Source organism: Gymnoscopelus braueri, assembly GCF_963280865.1.
Source record: "Gymnoscopelus braueri genome assembly, chromosome: 19".
NCBI classification, from domain to species: domain Eukaryota; kingdom Metazoa; phylum Chordata; class Actinopteri; order Myctophiformes; family Myctophidae; genus Gymnoscopelus; species Gymnoscopelus braueri.
In genome coordinates, this window is record NC_137621.1 from 16,956,060 (window position 1) to 16,969,459 (window position 13,400).

Sequence of the window (13,400 nt, forward strand, 5' to 3'; positions counted from 1 at the left end):
AAAGATTTGAGTAAAAAAATTATATATATATATATATTAGATTAGATTAGATATGCACACATTTTCACACATTTTCACGATTTTTTCTTTAAAAAAAAAAACAGATCTACAAGCTCTATGAGCTTGTATATCTACTATTTTTGAATAGCCGAAGAAATCTAAAGTGACACGGATGCGTTCCCGGGTCTTAATGGTTTAAAAAAAAAAAAGCCTTCATTATTTTTGGCTATACCGTTTCTTGGCAAACCTCGGGTTATTGGGTTTGCCAAGAAACGGCAAGAAACGGTATATAAAGCTTACATTATGCTAAGACATTTACAACATTAAGCTTTGCATTAAGTAGATTGAAGCATTTAATGATTTCATTTTTCCCCAAGTGGGGTTACGTCCCAAAATGGTGCTGATGCAAGAGTTGTGTGAATGGACAAGCATTTAAAAAGATGTCTTCTTCAGCGTTAATTTAGCGTTTTGATATCTTGAGCAACCTGCTGCCTCTGCAGCTTCTCGTCATCATAATCCCTTTGCCAAGCGAGCGTCGTACAGTCTCCGCGGCGCCCTGGCGGAACCAATGGGGGCTTGATTTAGTTATTTCCGACTGCACCGGGAGTCCAGTGTGGCCACGACGAGTCCATTTATCTGACAAGTCAAAGTCGATGAATAAGAGTGGCTCGACAGCTCGGGGATTTATGGAAATTCTCAGCGTCATTAGCAGTTTGGCATGAAAAGGGAGTAGCTCGCCCCCAGCGCTGAAAAGACTGTCAACGTGAGACGTACGCAAAGGGCTTTCTTTTTGTTGACTAAATCATCCTTTAGGAAATATATGATGGTTAAATAATGTCCCTGATCTCCATTAACGTCGAAGACTTCAGCACGGGAGTAAACCCCCTATAAGCCTCCCTTTATACTGATCTATTTGCGTGGGTCTCCCAGCATCCAGCCCCGTTATGAACGAGAACAAGATAGTGTGACAAACGAGCGCTTATCTTAAGGATGGGGGCCGTGCTGCACGTCCCAGGGTAAAAAATAATAAAAAATGATGCCACAACCGCCACATCCATCTGTACCCTCCCCCCCCCCTTAGGACACGTCTAACGTTAGTCTGACGCTAATCCAAGTGTCGGTGTTGCACTGAGGGGGGGGGGGCAATCGTTGTGTTACAGTATACGTGGGGGACCCTTAATGGTACTTGATCTCCATTTGTCTCTATTTGTCAGGTCGGTGAGCGAGCGCTCTCTGATACAGTCTGTTCACTCACCCTTGCACAGTAAATCCATAACGCCCGCCACCGTCGCTCTTTTCAACAACGTTATAAGCTCTGGTCTTGGCGTATTGGGCCTTTTCACGACTAGAGATTGTTACTGGTCGACCAATTTGACCCAGTGGTAGTCGACTAGACCAGTTGGTTTTCAACCAGTGGTCCGGGGACCACCAGGGGGTCCTTGAGGAGTACCACCAGGGGGTCCCCCAGCTAAATTTGTTAACCACTTAGCTTTGGCTATTCAAAAAATAGCAGATATACAAGCTCATAGCGCGGCACCGAGTGCCACGCTATGAGCTTGTAGATCTGCTATTTTTGAAAAACCTTGAAAAAGTGTTGCATATCTTTGAGTACTTATATTTTTTAAAGTGAAAATTAACTTATATCTTTGCTTCTGGGGGTCCTGGCACAAAACATTTTCAACTGAGGGTCCGCGGCCAAATATATATCAATTTAGGGGTCCCCATGAAAAAGGTTGAAAACCACTGGACTAGTCGACTAGTCGAAATTATTATTATTATTTTTTACCTTTGTTTTAATGCCATTACTATTATTATTATCCTCCTGCCTTTATTGTATGCCGTTTTAAGGGAAGCGCTTTCTGGCACAGCAGCACAGCAGCACAGCAGCGTCTCCAAGGATCCTCAAAAGGGGGTTCTTGCCCAATAATAGGCTATTATTGGGCATACTTTGACCCCTTTTGATACAAAATAAAGGCAGGAGGATAATAATAATAGTGATGGCATTAAAACAATGCAAAAAAAGAAAGAAAAAAAACCAACTAGTGGTTATTTATACTAGTCTCTGGTCGACTAGTTGGTGAAAGCCCTACAGGTCACGGTGGCAGTGTTAATTTTTTAGTCTTAGTCTTTTGCATCACACTCCATTAGTTTCAGTCCTATTTTAGTCATCTGCGAATAATACGTTTTTTTTAAAACCTTATAAAGTCAATGCAAGCTTCCACACCAGTTTCGCGGAGCGAAAAAAGCGTCTTTTAATTATTCGGAACGAGTCCGAATTTTGCGTATATTCGCATATTAGCCCTTAAGTCAACAAAATTGCGTCTGCTTGCACCTAACCCATTTTGGGCGGGAACCCCTATCTGTAACTATACCTTTCAGGACGGGAACCCCTTTTGGGGTTCCTGTTGCTATGTACAGTATATAGCAGTTTTTCAGAAAACTTAGGTCAGGATTTAGAAGGCGTTTTTAGAATGGGCCTCCGGTCGAAATGGGCTAAATACCAAATTGTGTCACTTTTTGATTTGAGCTAAAAAAAAGCATTATTTTACACTTTGGCTATTCAAAAATAGCAGCTATACAAGTAGCTACGAGCTTGTAGATCTGCTATTTTTGAAAATTTGAGAAAATGTGTAAAACTTTATATATTTATATTCTTTTAAAGCGAACATTTTTAACTCAAATCTTCTGATTTAGTCTTAGTCTTAGTCTTCTGAATCACACATCATTTAGTTTTAGTCCTATTTTAGTCCTCTGAAATTGTTTAGTCTTAGTCTAGTCTTAGTCGACTAAATATCAAGTTATTAGTCTTGGCTTAGTCAAACAAAATTAACACTCCCCGGTGGTGGCTTTTCGTTTGTGTCAGTTAGTGCAAACGCTATGGCAAAACCCTGAAACAAGAGACAGTTTGAGTGAGCATTCTGGGTTAACTCTGTGAAATTCGGTGTTAATTCAACTCTAAAAAGCGTAAAAATGGACCATAAGGGTGCATTTTTATACTCTACTGTGTGTAGTAGAGTAGAGGGCTATAACTGAAGGAGGCGAGTGCCATAGAGCACCGAAGTCCTGACCCGCTGTTTCCGCTGGTTCGTGGCTTTACTTTTTGTGTTGATATCCTCATTGGGGAATCTTTAGATCGCCTCATATAAGAACTGTGTTCCAAAAATAAACACACCACCCTGGCGATTTTACTCATACAGTATGGATATGAAGCATCGACTGAAGGTGTAAATGTACACATTTACCCAAAGAGTAACACAATGTAAACACTGCATTTCCCATGAACGCGGCTGCTGTAGGGACAGACCCGGAAGTAGTAGTTCTTTAGACTTTTAACCCATTAAGACCTGAGGCCGCTTCTAAACATTTTCAAAATCCTAATTTTTTTTTGGAAAAAAATATTTAAAAAAATATTTTCACGATTTTTCAAAAATAGCAGATCTACAAGCTCATAGCGCGGCACTCGGTGCCGCGCTATGTGCTTGTAGATCTGTTATTTTTGAATAGCCAAAGAAATCTAAAGTGACAGAGATGCGTTCCAGGTCTTAATGGGTTAAGGCAGAATGAATTCCATTTTCGCCAGAAACAGGCTGTATCAAATGTGAATGAATATCATAAACGATGCAGAGCCACCCCCCCCTTGACAGAAACGCCACGGTGGTGTGTTTATGTTTGGAACACAGTTCTTACACACTATGACGTGATCTAAGATTCCCAAATGGGGATTTCAACACAAAAGATAAAGCCACGAACCAGTGGAACAGCGCCCTCCAGTGGCAGTGACGTCAGACTTCGGTGCTCTATTGTGAGGGACTACTGTAGTCTACAGCTGTTGCCATCAGTGGTGGAAAAAGTACTCAAATGCTTTACTTAAGTAAAAGTATCAATACTGCAAGGTAGAAGTACTCTATTACAAGTAAAAGTCCGGAATTAAAAATTGACTTGAGTAAAAGTACAAGAAGTATTGGTATCAAAATGAACTTAAAGTACCAAAAGTAAAAGTACTAAAATGTTTGAAAATAGCAGATCTACAAGCTCACAATGCGTCGCGATGCGACACGTTGTGAGCTTGTAGATCGGCTATTTTCAAATAGTCTATGTATAAAACAGGGCTAAAGTGGTTAATGTATGTTTTATAATATAATAATTTATATCTGCAAAGTAACTAGTAACTAAAGTTTTCAAATAATTGTAGTAAAAGTACAATATTTGCCTCCGAGATGTAGTGGAGTAGAAGTATAGAGTACTGCAAACCGGAAATACTCCAGTAAAGTAAAAAAAAATACCTCAAAATTGTACTTAAGTAGCCTACAGTACTTGAGTAAATGTACTTAGTTCCTTTCCACCACTGGTTGCCATGCATTCTTAAAAGGCTGGGAGGAGAATGGGGAGTGAATGGGAAGAACATACCCTTCCGTCCGGGAGACGTGTCTAACATGAGGAGAATTGGAAAATGGAAATCGTTTCACAGAAAATAGAAGGATTAGACGTCCGTGTCACAGCTATGGGAAAGCAAAACGACACACTTTGCAATATGACGTAGACAATTAAAAACAACCGTGTCGAGCAAGAGATAACAGTTTTAAATGAGAAAACCCGCTATACTCTGAAAATCCATCCCCGTGTTTTGTCATTAGATACGCTGCATTAGTCAATAATACAACTTCTGTCATCCTAACCCATTAAGACCGAGAAAGCATTTGTCATTTTAGATTTGAACCAATTTAAACCATTATCGTATACTTTGGCTATTCAAAAATAGCAGATATACAAGCTCATAGCACGGCACAGAGTGCCGCGCTATCAGCTTGTAGATCATGAAAAATGAAAAATGAAAAATCATGAAAATCTTTGAATATATATTTTTTAAAGCGAAACATTTTTGCTCAAATCTTTGCTTCTGGGGGGATTCTACAAATGTCTTCTAAATCCTACAATTTTTTTTGGGGGAAAAAAAATTATGTCGCTATAATCAGTGGTTCTTAGGGGTGTGCCGATACACTAATTTCACCAAACGATACGATACGATATTTGGCTCACAACTTCGATACGATTTCGATACGATACGCACTTTTTTATTATGAAAATATATGGGGGAGAAAAAAATGCAAACAAATAATTCTGTTTTTGCATTATTCAGACGCAAACTTGTAGCTTTTCAGCTACAATAGCAGTTTTGAATCCAAATAGGGCAATAGTGTGACACCTGACCCGAAAAAAAACAACATGTTGTCACCCTTTTCACCTCGGGGCTGTTTGCATGCCTGATTTTTTTTTCCCTTCCAAAACGATACATATCGTCACGAAAACGTATCGCGATATATCGCGGGACGATATATCGGCACACCCCTACTGGTTCTCAAACTTTTTCATGTCAAGGCCCCCCAAAATGATATGTATGTGGCCGCAGACCCCCCCCCCCCATCTCAAAATATGTTGTTCCAGGGACCCCCCCAGGAGCAAAGATTTGAGTTAAAAATGTTTAAAAATATATACATATATTCAAATATTTGCACAAATGTTCTCGATTTTTTTCAAAAATAGCAGGTCTACAAGCTCGTAGATCTGCTATTTTTGAATAGCCAAAGTGGTTAAACAGATGCGTTTCCCGGTCTTAATGGATTAAAATGGGCTACAACTGCAAAGAGAAGCCTAAAGGGCCCACTGCTACTGTGTGGGGAATTGCCTCATTGCAGGGGTCAAGCTCCCTCTTTCCTTTCATAACATTCTAGTGATTTTTCCGGAGAGAGAAATGATGGGGCTTACTCATAAAGTTTACTTCTAAGCCTCAATCAAAAATGTCCAAAGGAGTTGGGGGGGGGGGGGGCACTTACTTAAGAAAAGCTGCATTAATGCCTGGGCATTCATTCCCTTCATCCACGTTAATATTCATGAGGTCCCAGACCTCGCTGTATAGACCCCGGAGCCATAGTAATGGGCCTAATTCAGTCATGAATCTCTTTACGGGGGACTAAACAAGTTTAAACGTTCATGTCAAACCGGCCACTTGTGCCTATGAACAGTTTTACAACCCTCCTATCTTTGGCCCTCTGGACCTCTCAGATGAATAGGATGGCGTACATGTATATCGTCTCTGTCGTTCGGGCGGAAACCTTCCATGTCCAAAACCATCCCTTTTTTTTCTGGAGACGGACAAAAGAATCTGTGTTCTTTAGTCACGAGCTGTTCATGCATTTCCTTGGTTAAATGTTTATAAAAATCCGCAGACAGACTTAAAGATGCAGTGCAGTGACACTTTCGGTCATTTTATTTTGAAGGTTCAGTCTGAAACGTTGTCTCAACCTGGTCTCAACCAATCAGAAGGTCCCATCCCTTCCGGCTATGGAACGTTGGAATCTCAATCACTTCAGCCGTGTGCAACAGGGCTAGTGTTTGTTTACAAGTGAGAGAGAGACGGCAGGTTAAGCACGTTTGCTACCACGTGTTATTTCTAACCTATAATGTTTTCAGATACATATTTTAGTGTGCAGATTAAGTTTACAATGAGTAATACACCGTCTGGATGTCATCTTGAATGAGATTCAAAACGGAGTAGTTCTGTGATTAAAATCAGCTGTGTTTGAAGGACGTGCAGCTATGGGAATCAAACAGGTGCATGTAATCAAGATGCATTTATATTCATGAAAGTTGTGTTGTCATCACGCAGCACGTTTTCGTTACAGGAAGTAATTAAGATTGGCTTTTTAGGGACTTTTGATATAAAAATACACAAAAATTGTGTAAAACATTTTTTCCCAATTATTTTGGCATCTAGTGTTAGGTATGCCCATATGATGACCACAGATATGCTCTAAAAGTGTGAAAAACATATTTTTCATTTCACTACACCTTTAACCACTTATGCTTAAAAGAATATCTATTTTCACGTAGTGCGACACTCTTCTACGACATATAGTGGGGGCATTAATTTATGAAAAAAAACATAAAAAGTTTAACTAATGGAGATACAAGGTTTCTGCCCGACAGCAACAATATGTCGGAATGACATTCCGTACTATGAAGATCTGTCGCTCACTTCCACTTACCCCTTCACTGTTGTGCCCGCTCTTAGCCAGCATCTCCTGTAGAGCCCGCACCGACAAAGACTGTTCCAGCACAAAGTTACAGATGCACAGGTCTGGAGGTACGTACTGGGGGAAAAAAAAGTAATACAGTCATTTAGAGTTGAGATACAGATGGATTTAGCTCACAAATCAAACCCACACACACGGTATATACTGTCAGTTTTTTATCATAGTTTAAATTTGGCTAGCACAATATGGGCCCTATTTTCGCCAGTGTCTTACCCGTTATCCCTACACACCTTTGCCATTTTTTACTATAACATTTTCAAATAGTTCAACTAGCCAATCTACATCGACATAAAATGTCAGTAAATTGCAGTATTGATACTTTTATTCTTAAGTAAAACATTTGAGTACTTTTTCCACCACTGTAAGCATAGCGGCAGCTTCCCTCAGCCAATTGGCCAATTGTGTTTGTGTGGAGACGCTCCGCTAGCTAGATGGACCGCAGTGGATTGGAAACCTTATGGACCCCCTATGATAGACAGGTACTTTACGCCTACGCCGCCAGGTGTGTTTCCGTCATTGTACATTGGGTTGTATATGGGTTTCAGGCAGGCAGCTGGCGTCTCCTCTTCCCGGTATACTTCTAAGCCGTGGTGGGAAAAGTACTCACATTTCTTTACTTAAGTAAAAAAGTATCGATGCCGCAATGTAGAAAATACTCCGTTACAAGTATAAAAGTCTGGTGTTCAGAATTTACTTGGGTAAAAGTACAAAAGTATTGGCATCGAAATGCACTTAAAGTACCAAAAGTAGAAAGTACTCATCATGCAGGATGTCCCATTTCAAGTTTTCAAATGTATAAAAGATCTTTTGAAAATAGCAGATCTGCAAGCTCACAATGCGTCGTGATGCGACGCATTGTGAGCTTGCAGATCGGCTATTTTCAAATGGCCGAAATGTTTATAGGGCAGAAGTGGTTACTGTATGTTTTGTAATAATAATCAAAATCTACAAAGTAACTAAGGTTTTCAAATAATTGCAGTGGAGTAAAAAGTGCAATATTTGCCTCTGAGATATAGTGGAGTAGAAGTAAAAGTACTGAAAAATGGAATTACTCCACTAAAGTAAAAAAATACCTCAAAATTGTACTGAAGTACAGTACTTGAGTACATGTACTTAGTTACTACCGCCTATACTTTCACATCTGGCGTCTTTCACCCCTTAAGAATGATCCCTTAACTGATTGCTGTTGTTGGACCAGCTGCCTCAGCCGACACAACCTCTGCAATCAACTACAATATTACAGTACATGTGTAAGATATTCTGATTAGATAGCCACGTGTTTCCTGACTGGTTCATTATCACATTACTTCCATTCAAACAAACTATTAACATTAATAACATGATTAAAACTAACGTTTTTTTTATAGCAGTGGTTCTTAACCCATTAAGACCTGGAACGCATCTGTGTCACTTTTAGATTTCTTTAGGCTATTCAAAAATAGCAGATATACAAGCTCATAGCGCGGCACCGAGTGCCGCGCTATGAGCTTGTAGATCTGCTATTTTTGAAAAGTATTGAAAAAAAAAATGTCCCGCTTTTTTTCAAAAAACTGTTAGGATTTAGAAAACATTTTTAAGAATCGCCTCAGGTCTTAATGGGTTAAAGTGCGGTCCAGGGACCCCCAGGGGTCCTTGAGGGGGATCCAGAAGGAGGAAAAACCCCAGAAGGTCCGCTGACACAGGGCAGAACCAGATAAAACTTGACCAAGGTCCCCAATTGTTTTTGGATAAGTGATAGTCACTTGAGCCCTTTAACCCTTTAAGACCGGAAACGCATCCGTGTCATTTTAAGATTTCTTTGGCTATTCAAAAATAGCAGATCTACAAGCTCACGGTATGAGCTTAAAGATCTGCTATTTTTGAGTGCCGCGCTATGAGCTTGTAGATCTGGTATTTAAAAAAAAAATAGTGAACATTTGTGCAAATCTTTGAATATGTATTTTTCAAAGCGAACGTTTGTAACTCTGTTACAACTTCTGGGGGTCCCTGGAACAAAATATGTTGAGATGAGGGCCCACGTTCAAATACATACCAAAAAAAGCTGTGACATTTGTAGAATCCCCAGAACCAAAGATTTGAGTTACAAATGTTCGCTTTAAAATATATATATTCAAAGATTTGCACACATTTTTTCCCCCCAAAAAATAGCAGATATACAAGCAAGGCACTGAGTGCCGCGCTATGAGCTTGTATATCTACTATTTTTGAATAGCCAAAGAAATCTAAAAATCACACCCAGTGTGAAGTGGGCGGTGTGGTCATCACAGTGGTCATCATAGTGATGGAAGCTCACTTCAAAAAGGAAATACATTTATTGAAAAGAATCTTTATTAGTCATCATAGTGATGGAAGCTCACTTCAAAAAAGAAATACATTTATTGAAAAGAATCTTTATTAGTCATCATAGTGATGGAAGCTCACTTCCAAAAAAAAAAATTTTTGGAAGTCCATAATCTTATTTATAGGTTATTAATGTCATCATGTGTCTCGCTAGCCAATCACAGTGCTGAATAGAGTCAGCCAATAGAGTCAGCCAATCACAGTACAGCTAACTGGGCCAGCTGGGCCAATCACAGTGCAGGAAATACTAATGAGATGTCCCAACCCCACTTATAGGGGCGGCTACACCGCCCAAAAATCACACCCAGTGTGAAGTGGGCGGTGTGGTCATCACAGTGGTCATCATAGTGATGGAAGCTCACTTTTTTTTTAAATGGATTTTTTGAAGTGCATAATCCTTTTTATAGGTTATTAATGTCATCATGTGTCTCGCTAGCCAATCACAGTGCTGAATAGAGTCAGCCAATAGAGTCAGCCAATCACAGTACAGCTAGGGGTGTACTAATGAGCCAATCACAGTACAGCTAATGAGGTGTCCCAACCCCACTTATAGGGGCGGCTACACCGCCCAAAGATTACCGGTCTTAAAGGGTTAAATACTTTGTCATACGACAAGCAACAAAGATTGCTGACATACTCTTTTTTTAACCCATTAAGACCTGAAGCCGATTCTAGAAATGTCTTCTAAATCCCAACAGTTTTCTAAAAAAACTTATGTTTCTATATCAGTGGTGCTCAAACTTTTTCATGTCAAGGACCCCGAAAATTATATGTATTTGGCCGCGGACCCCCCATCTCAAAATATTTTGTTCCAGGGACCCCCCCCCCCCCCCCCCCCCCCAGAAGCAAAGACTTGAGTTAAAACATTTTTGCATTCAAATATATACATTTTTTAAGATTTGCACACATTTTCAAAAAAAAATTAAAATAGCAAATCCACAAGCTCATAGCGCGGCACTCGATGCCGCGCTATGAGCTTGTAGATACTGTTATTTTTGAATAGCCAAAAGTGTAAAATAATCCTTTTTAGCTCAAATAAAAAAAAGACACAGATGCGTTCCAGGTAAAGAAAAATGTAGGAATCATAAAAAATAAAAAAATATTTACTCGACCCATGCAAATGGGTATATGACCCAAAAAATGGGTCCCCACCAATTGTATGGGACACACTGGATGAGATGGGAGGGGGAGCAATGACGCAGGCCGTTCAGTGACATAATCAGGTACAGTACAGTATAGGCTAAGGATGGAGACACACAGCTGGACACGGACACAAGATAAATGATCCCGACAGAAAGCCTCTGCCTAGCCTGGCCTCCTTACACACAGTGCGCTGTACGCTGCTTCTCTACTTGTTCTCAAGTGGTTCATTTCACAGGTATAGGAAAGACTATAACCTCAATTCAAAACTTTAGATGACCTAGTTCTGGGTTAAAGTTACACAACATATTATTCCTGAGATCAGCAGGATTTGTGATGAACGCTGTATCCAGGCCAGGGGGCGCCTATAACTTAAGAGTTTGGGTGGGGGGGGGGGGGGGGGGCACACTTGAGGGTAAACCAGTGGCGTGCACATTTTTTTTTTTTTACGGGTCGGGATGAATTTGTCCCATATTTGTCGGGCTTGGGGCCAGGCTCGGGCACTTCATTTATAGCTACATTAATAACGGCAGTGCAGCCTATAACAGCCTTTTATATCATGAGCCTATAGGCTATAGGACACTAAGACCATGGAGCAAAGCCGGTGCCAATCATAGGGGCCGCTCACCAGTGGTGGAAAAAGTACTGTTACTTAAGTAAAAGTATCAATACTGCAATGTAGAAATACTCTGTTACAAGTAAAAGCCTGGTGTTCAAAATGTTACTTGAGTAAAAGTACAAAAGTATTGGTATCAAGATGTTTTTTTTTTTTTCAAACATTTAAGTACCAAAAGTAAAAGTACTTAAATGTTTGAAAATAGCAGATCTACAAGCGCGTTGTGAGCTTGTAGATCGGCTATTTTCAAATAGCCTATGTATAAAACATTTACTTAAGTACAGTACTTAAGTAAATGTACTTGGTTACTTTCCACCACTGGCTACAGTAAATAAAGTCTCTCTCTCTCTCTCTCTCTCTCTCTCTCTCTCTCTCTCTCTCTCTCTCTCTCTCTCTCTCTCTCTCTCTCTCTCTCTCTCTCTCTCTCTCTCTCTCTCTCTCTCTCTCTCTCTCTCTCTCTCTCTCTCTCTCTCTCGTATAGATTTCAGAATTAGGCGTTTGAGCCGTAATACCGCGGAAAAACAAACGAGAAGTGACATGATGTTGCACCGACGCCAAGTATCTCCTTTCCAGGTGGTCTCTGGGGCCCAAGAACTTACACTTGAAATGGACTTGAAGGACTTGTCTCGTTATGGGAGAAGAAAGATATTGATTTCTTTTTAAGGTCGGTAAGTCTTTTGCATCCATCATGTTTGGCGGAGCATGAAACACACACACACACACACACACACACACACACACACACACACACTCATAAACACAACCACGCGCTCACAGATACCTACTGTATCTACATAAGGACTCTCCAACTCTTAAAGCAGTGGTTCTCAAACCTTTTCATGTCAAGGACCCCCAAAATTATATGTATTTGGCCGCGGACCCCCATCTCAAAATATTTTGTATAAATATATTATCAAAAATAGCAGATCTATAAGCTCATAGCGCGGCACTCGATGCCGCGCTATGAGCTTGTATATCTGCTATTTTTGAAAGTATACAATATGGATAAAGGGGTTAAAATTATGGTGACGCTTTATTAACTAATTTTGCTGGGGAAAATGTGTGAAATGGGACATTCTGCACAATGAGTACTTTCTACTTTTGGTACTTTAAGTACATTTTGATACCAATACTTTTGTACTTTTACTCAAGTAAAATTAGAATTCCGGACTTTTACTTGTAACAGAGTATTGATACTTTTACTTGAGTAAAAAAATTGGAGTACTTTTTCCACCACTGCTGAAGGAGATAGAGCCCCCATGGTTTGTAAAAGTGAAAAGTACCTCAAACTTGTACTTAAGTACAGTACTTGAGTAAATGTACTTAGTTACTTTGCACCACTGGCGGAGACAGCTTTACATGACGCTGCTTTTTGTTTTATGGCCCGGCAAGACTGAAGAGGAGGGGTAGCTCCACGCCGGGGACATGTTTATATGTTTATATATGTCTCTAGGGAGAAAGGTCACGGAAGGGTTTGAGGCTGATTACCCCAAGGAGTTGACCTCTTAACGTGCTCGTTAAAATCGGAGGAATCTCCTTAACTTTTACTCCTGGGCAATATGTGTAAACAGGCAACTAAATCAATACAGGTCTGTCTGTCTGTCTGTCTGTCTGTCTCTACGGTCAGTGGTGTAAAACATACTACATGTTCGCACTTGCAGTAAGTAAAAGTATCAATACTGCAATGTAGAAATACTCTGTTACAGGTGAGTTCAATCTAACTCAAAAGTTCAATCTAAAAAAGAAAATCACACCCTGTGTGAAGTGGGCGGTGTCTTGCTAGCTAATCACAATACTGAATGGAGTCAACCAATCATGTAAAAAAAAAGTAAATACATTTATTGAAACACTCTTTATGATGGAAGAAACCATAACTTAAAAAAAACTAATTTATTGTTTTTTTTAAAGTTATGGTTTCTTATATAGGGCTATGCACATGTGTCATGTGACACTGGCCAATCACAGTCCTGAATAGACTGTGATTGGCCAATCACGGTGCAGGGTTTGTTGTACAAATATCCAAACCTTTTTGTACATTTTTGGCCAATCACAGCGCAGGATTAGTTGTACAAATATCCAAACCTCACTTATAGGGGCGGTTTCACCGCCCAGAAATACTTGAGTAAAAGTACAAAAGTATTGGCATGAAAATGTACTTAAAAAAGTACCAAAATTAAAAGTGCCCATTATGCAGAAATGTCCCATTTCAAGTT

At 39.9% G+C, this 13,400-nt stretch overlaps 1 protein-coding gene across 1 annotated transcript in view; it reads right to left on the reverse strand.

The window, feature by feature from the left end:
• LOC308074684 (ryanodine receptor 3) overlaps nt 1-13,400 on the reverse strand; it is a gene marked incomplete at its 5' end in the record, with an annotated part of 322,999 nt that overhangs the window by 235,998 nt on the left and 73,601 nt on the right. The window contains 1 exon segment of the mRNA XM_080414190.1: nt 7,044-7,148. Within this exon segment, the coding sequence (XP_080270316.1) occupies nt 7,044-7,148 (105 nt within the window).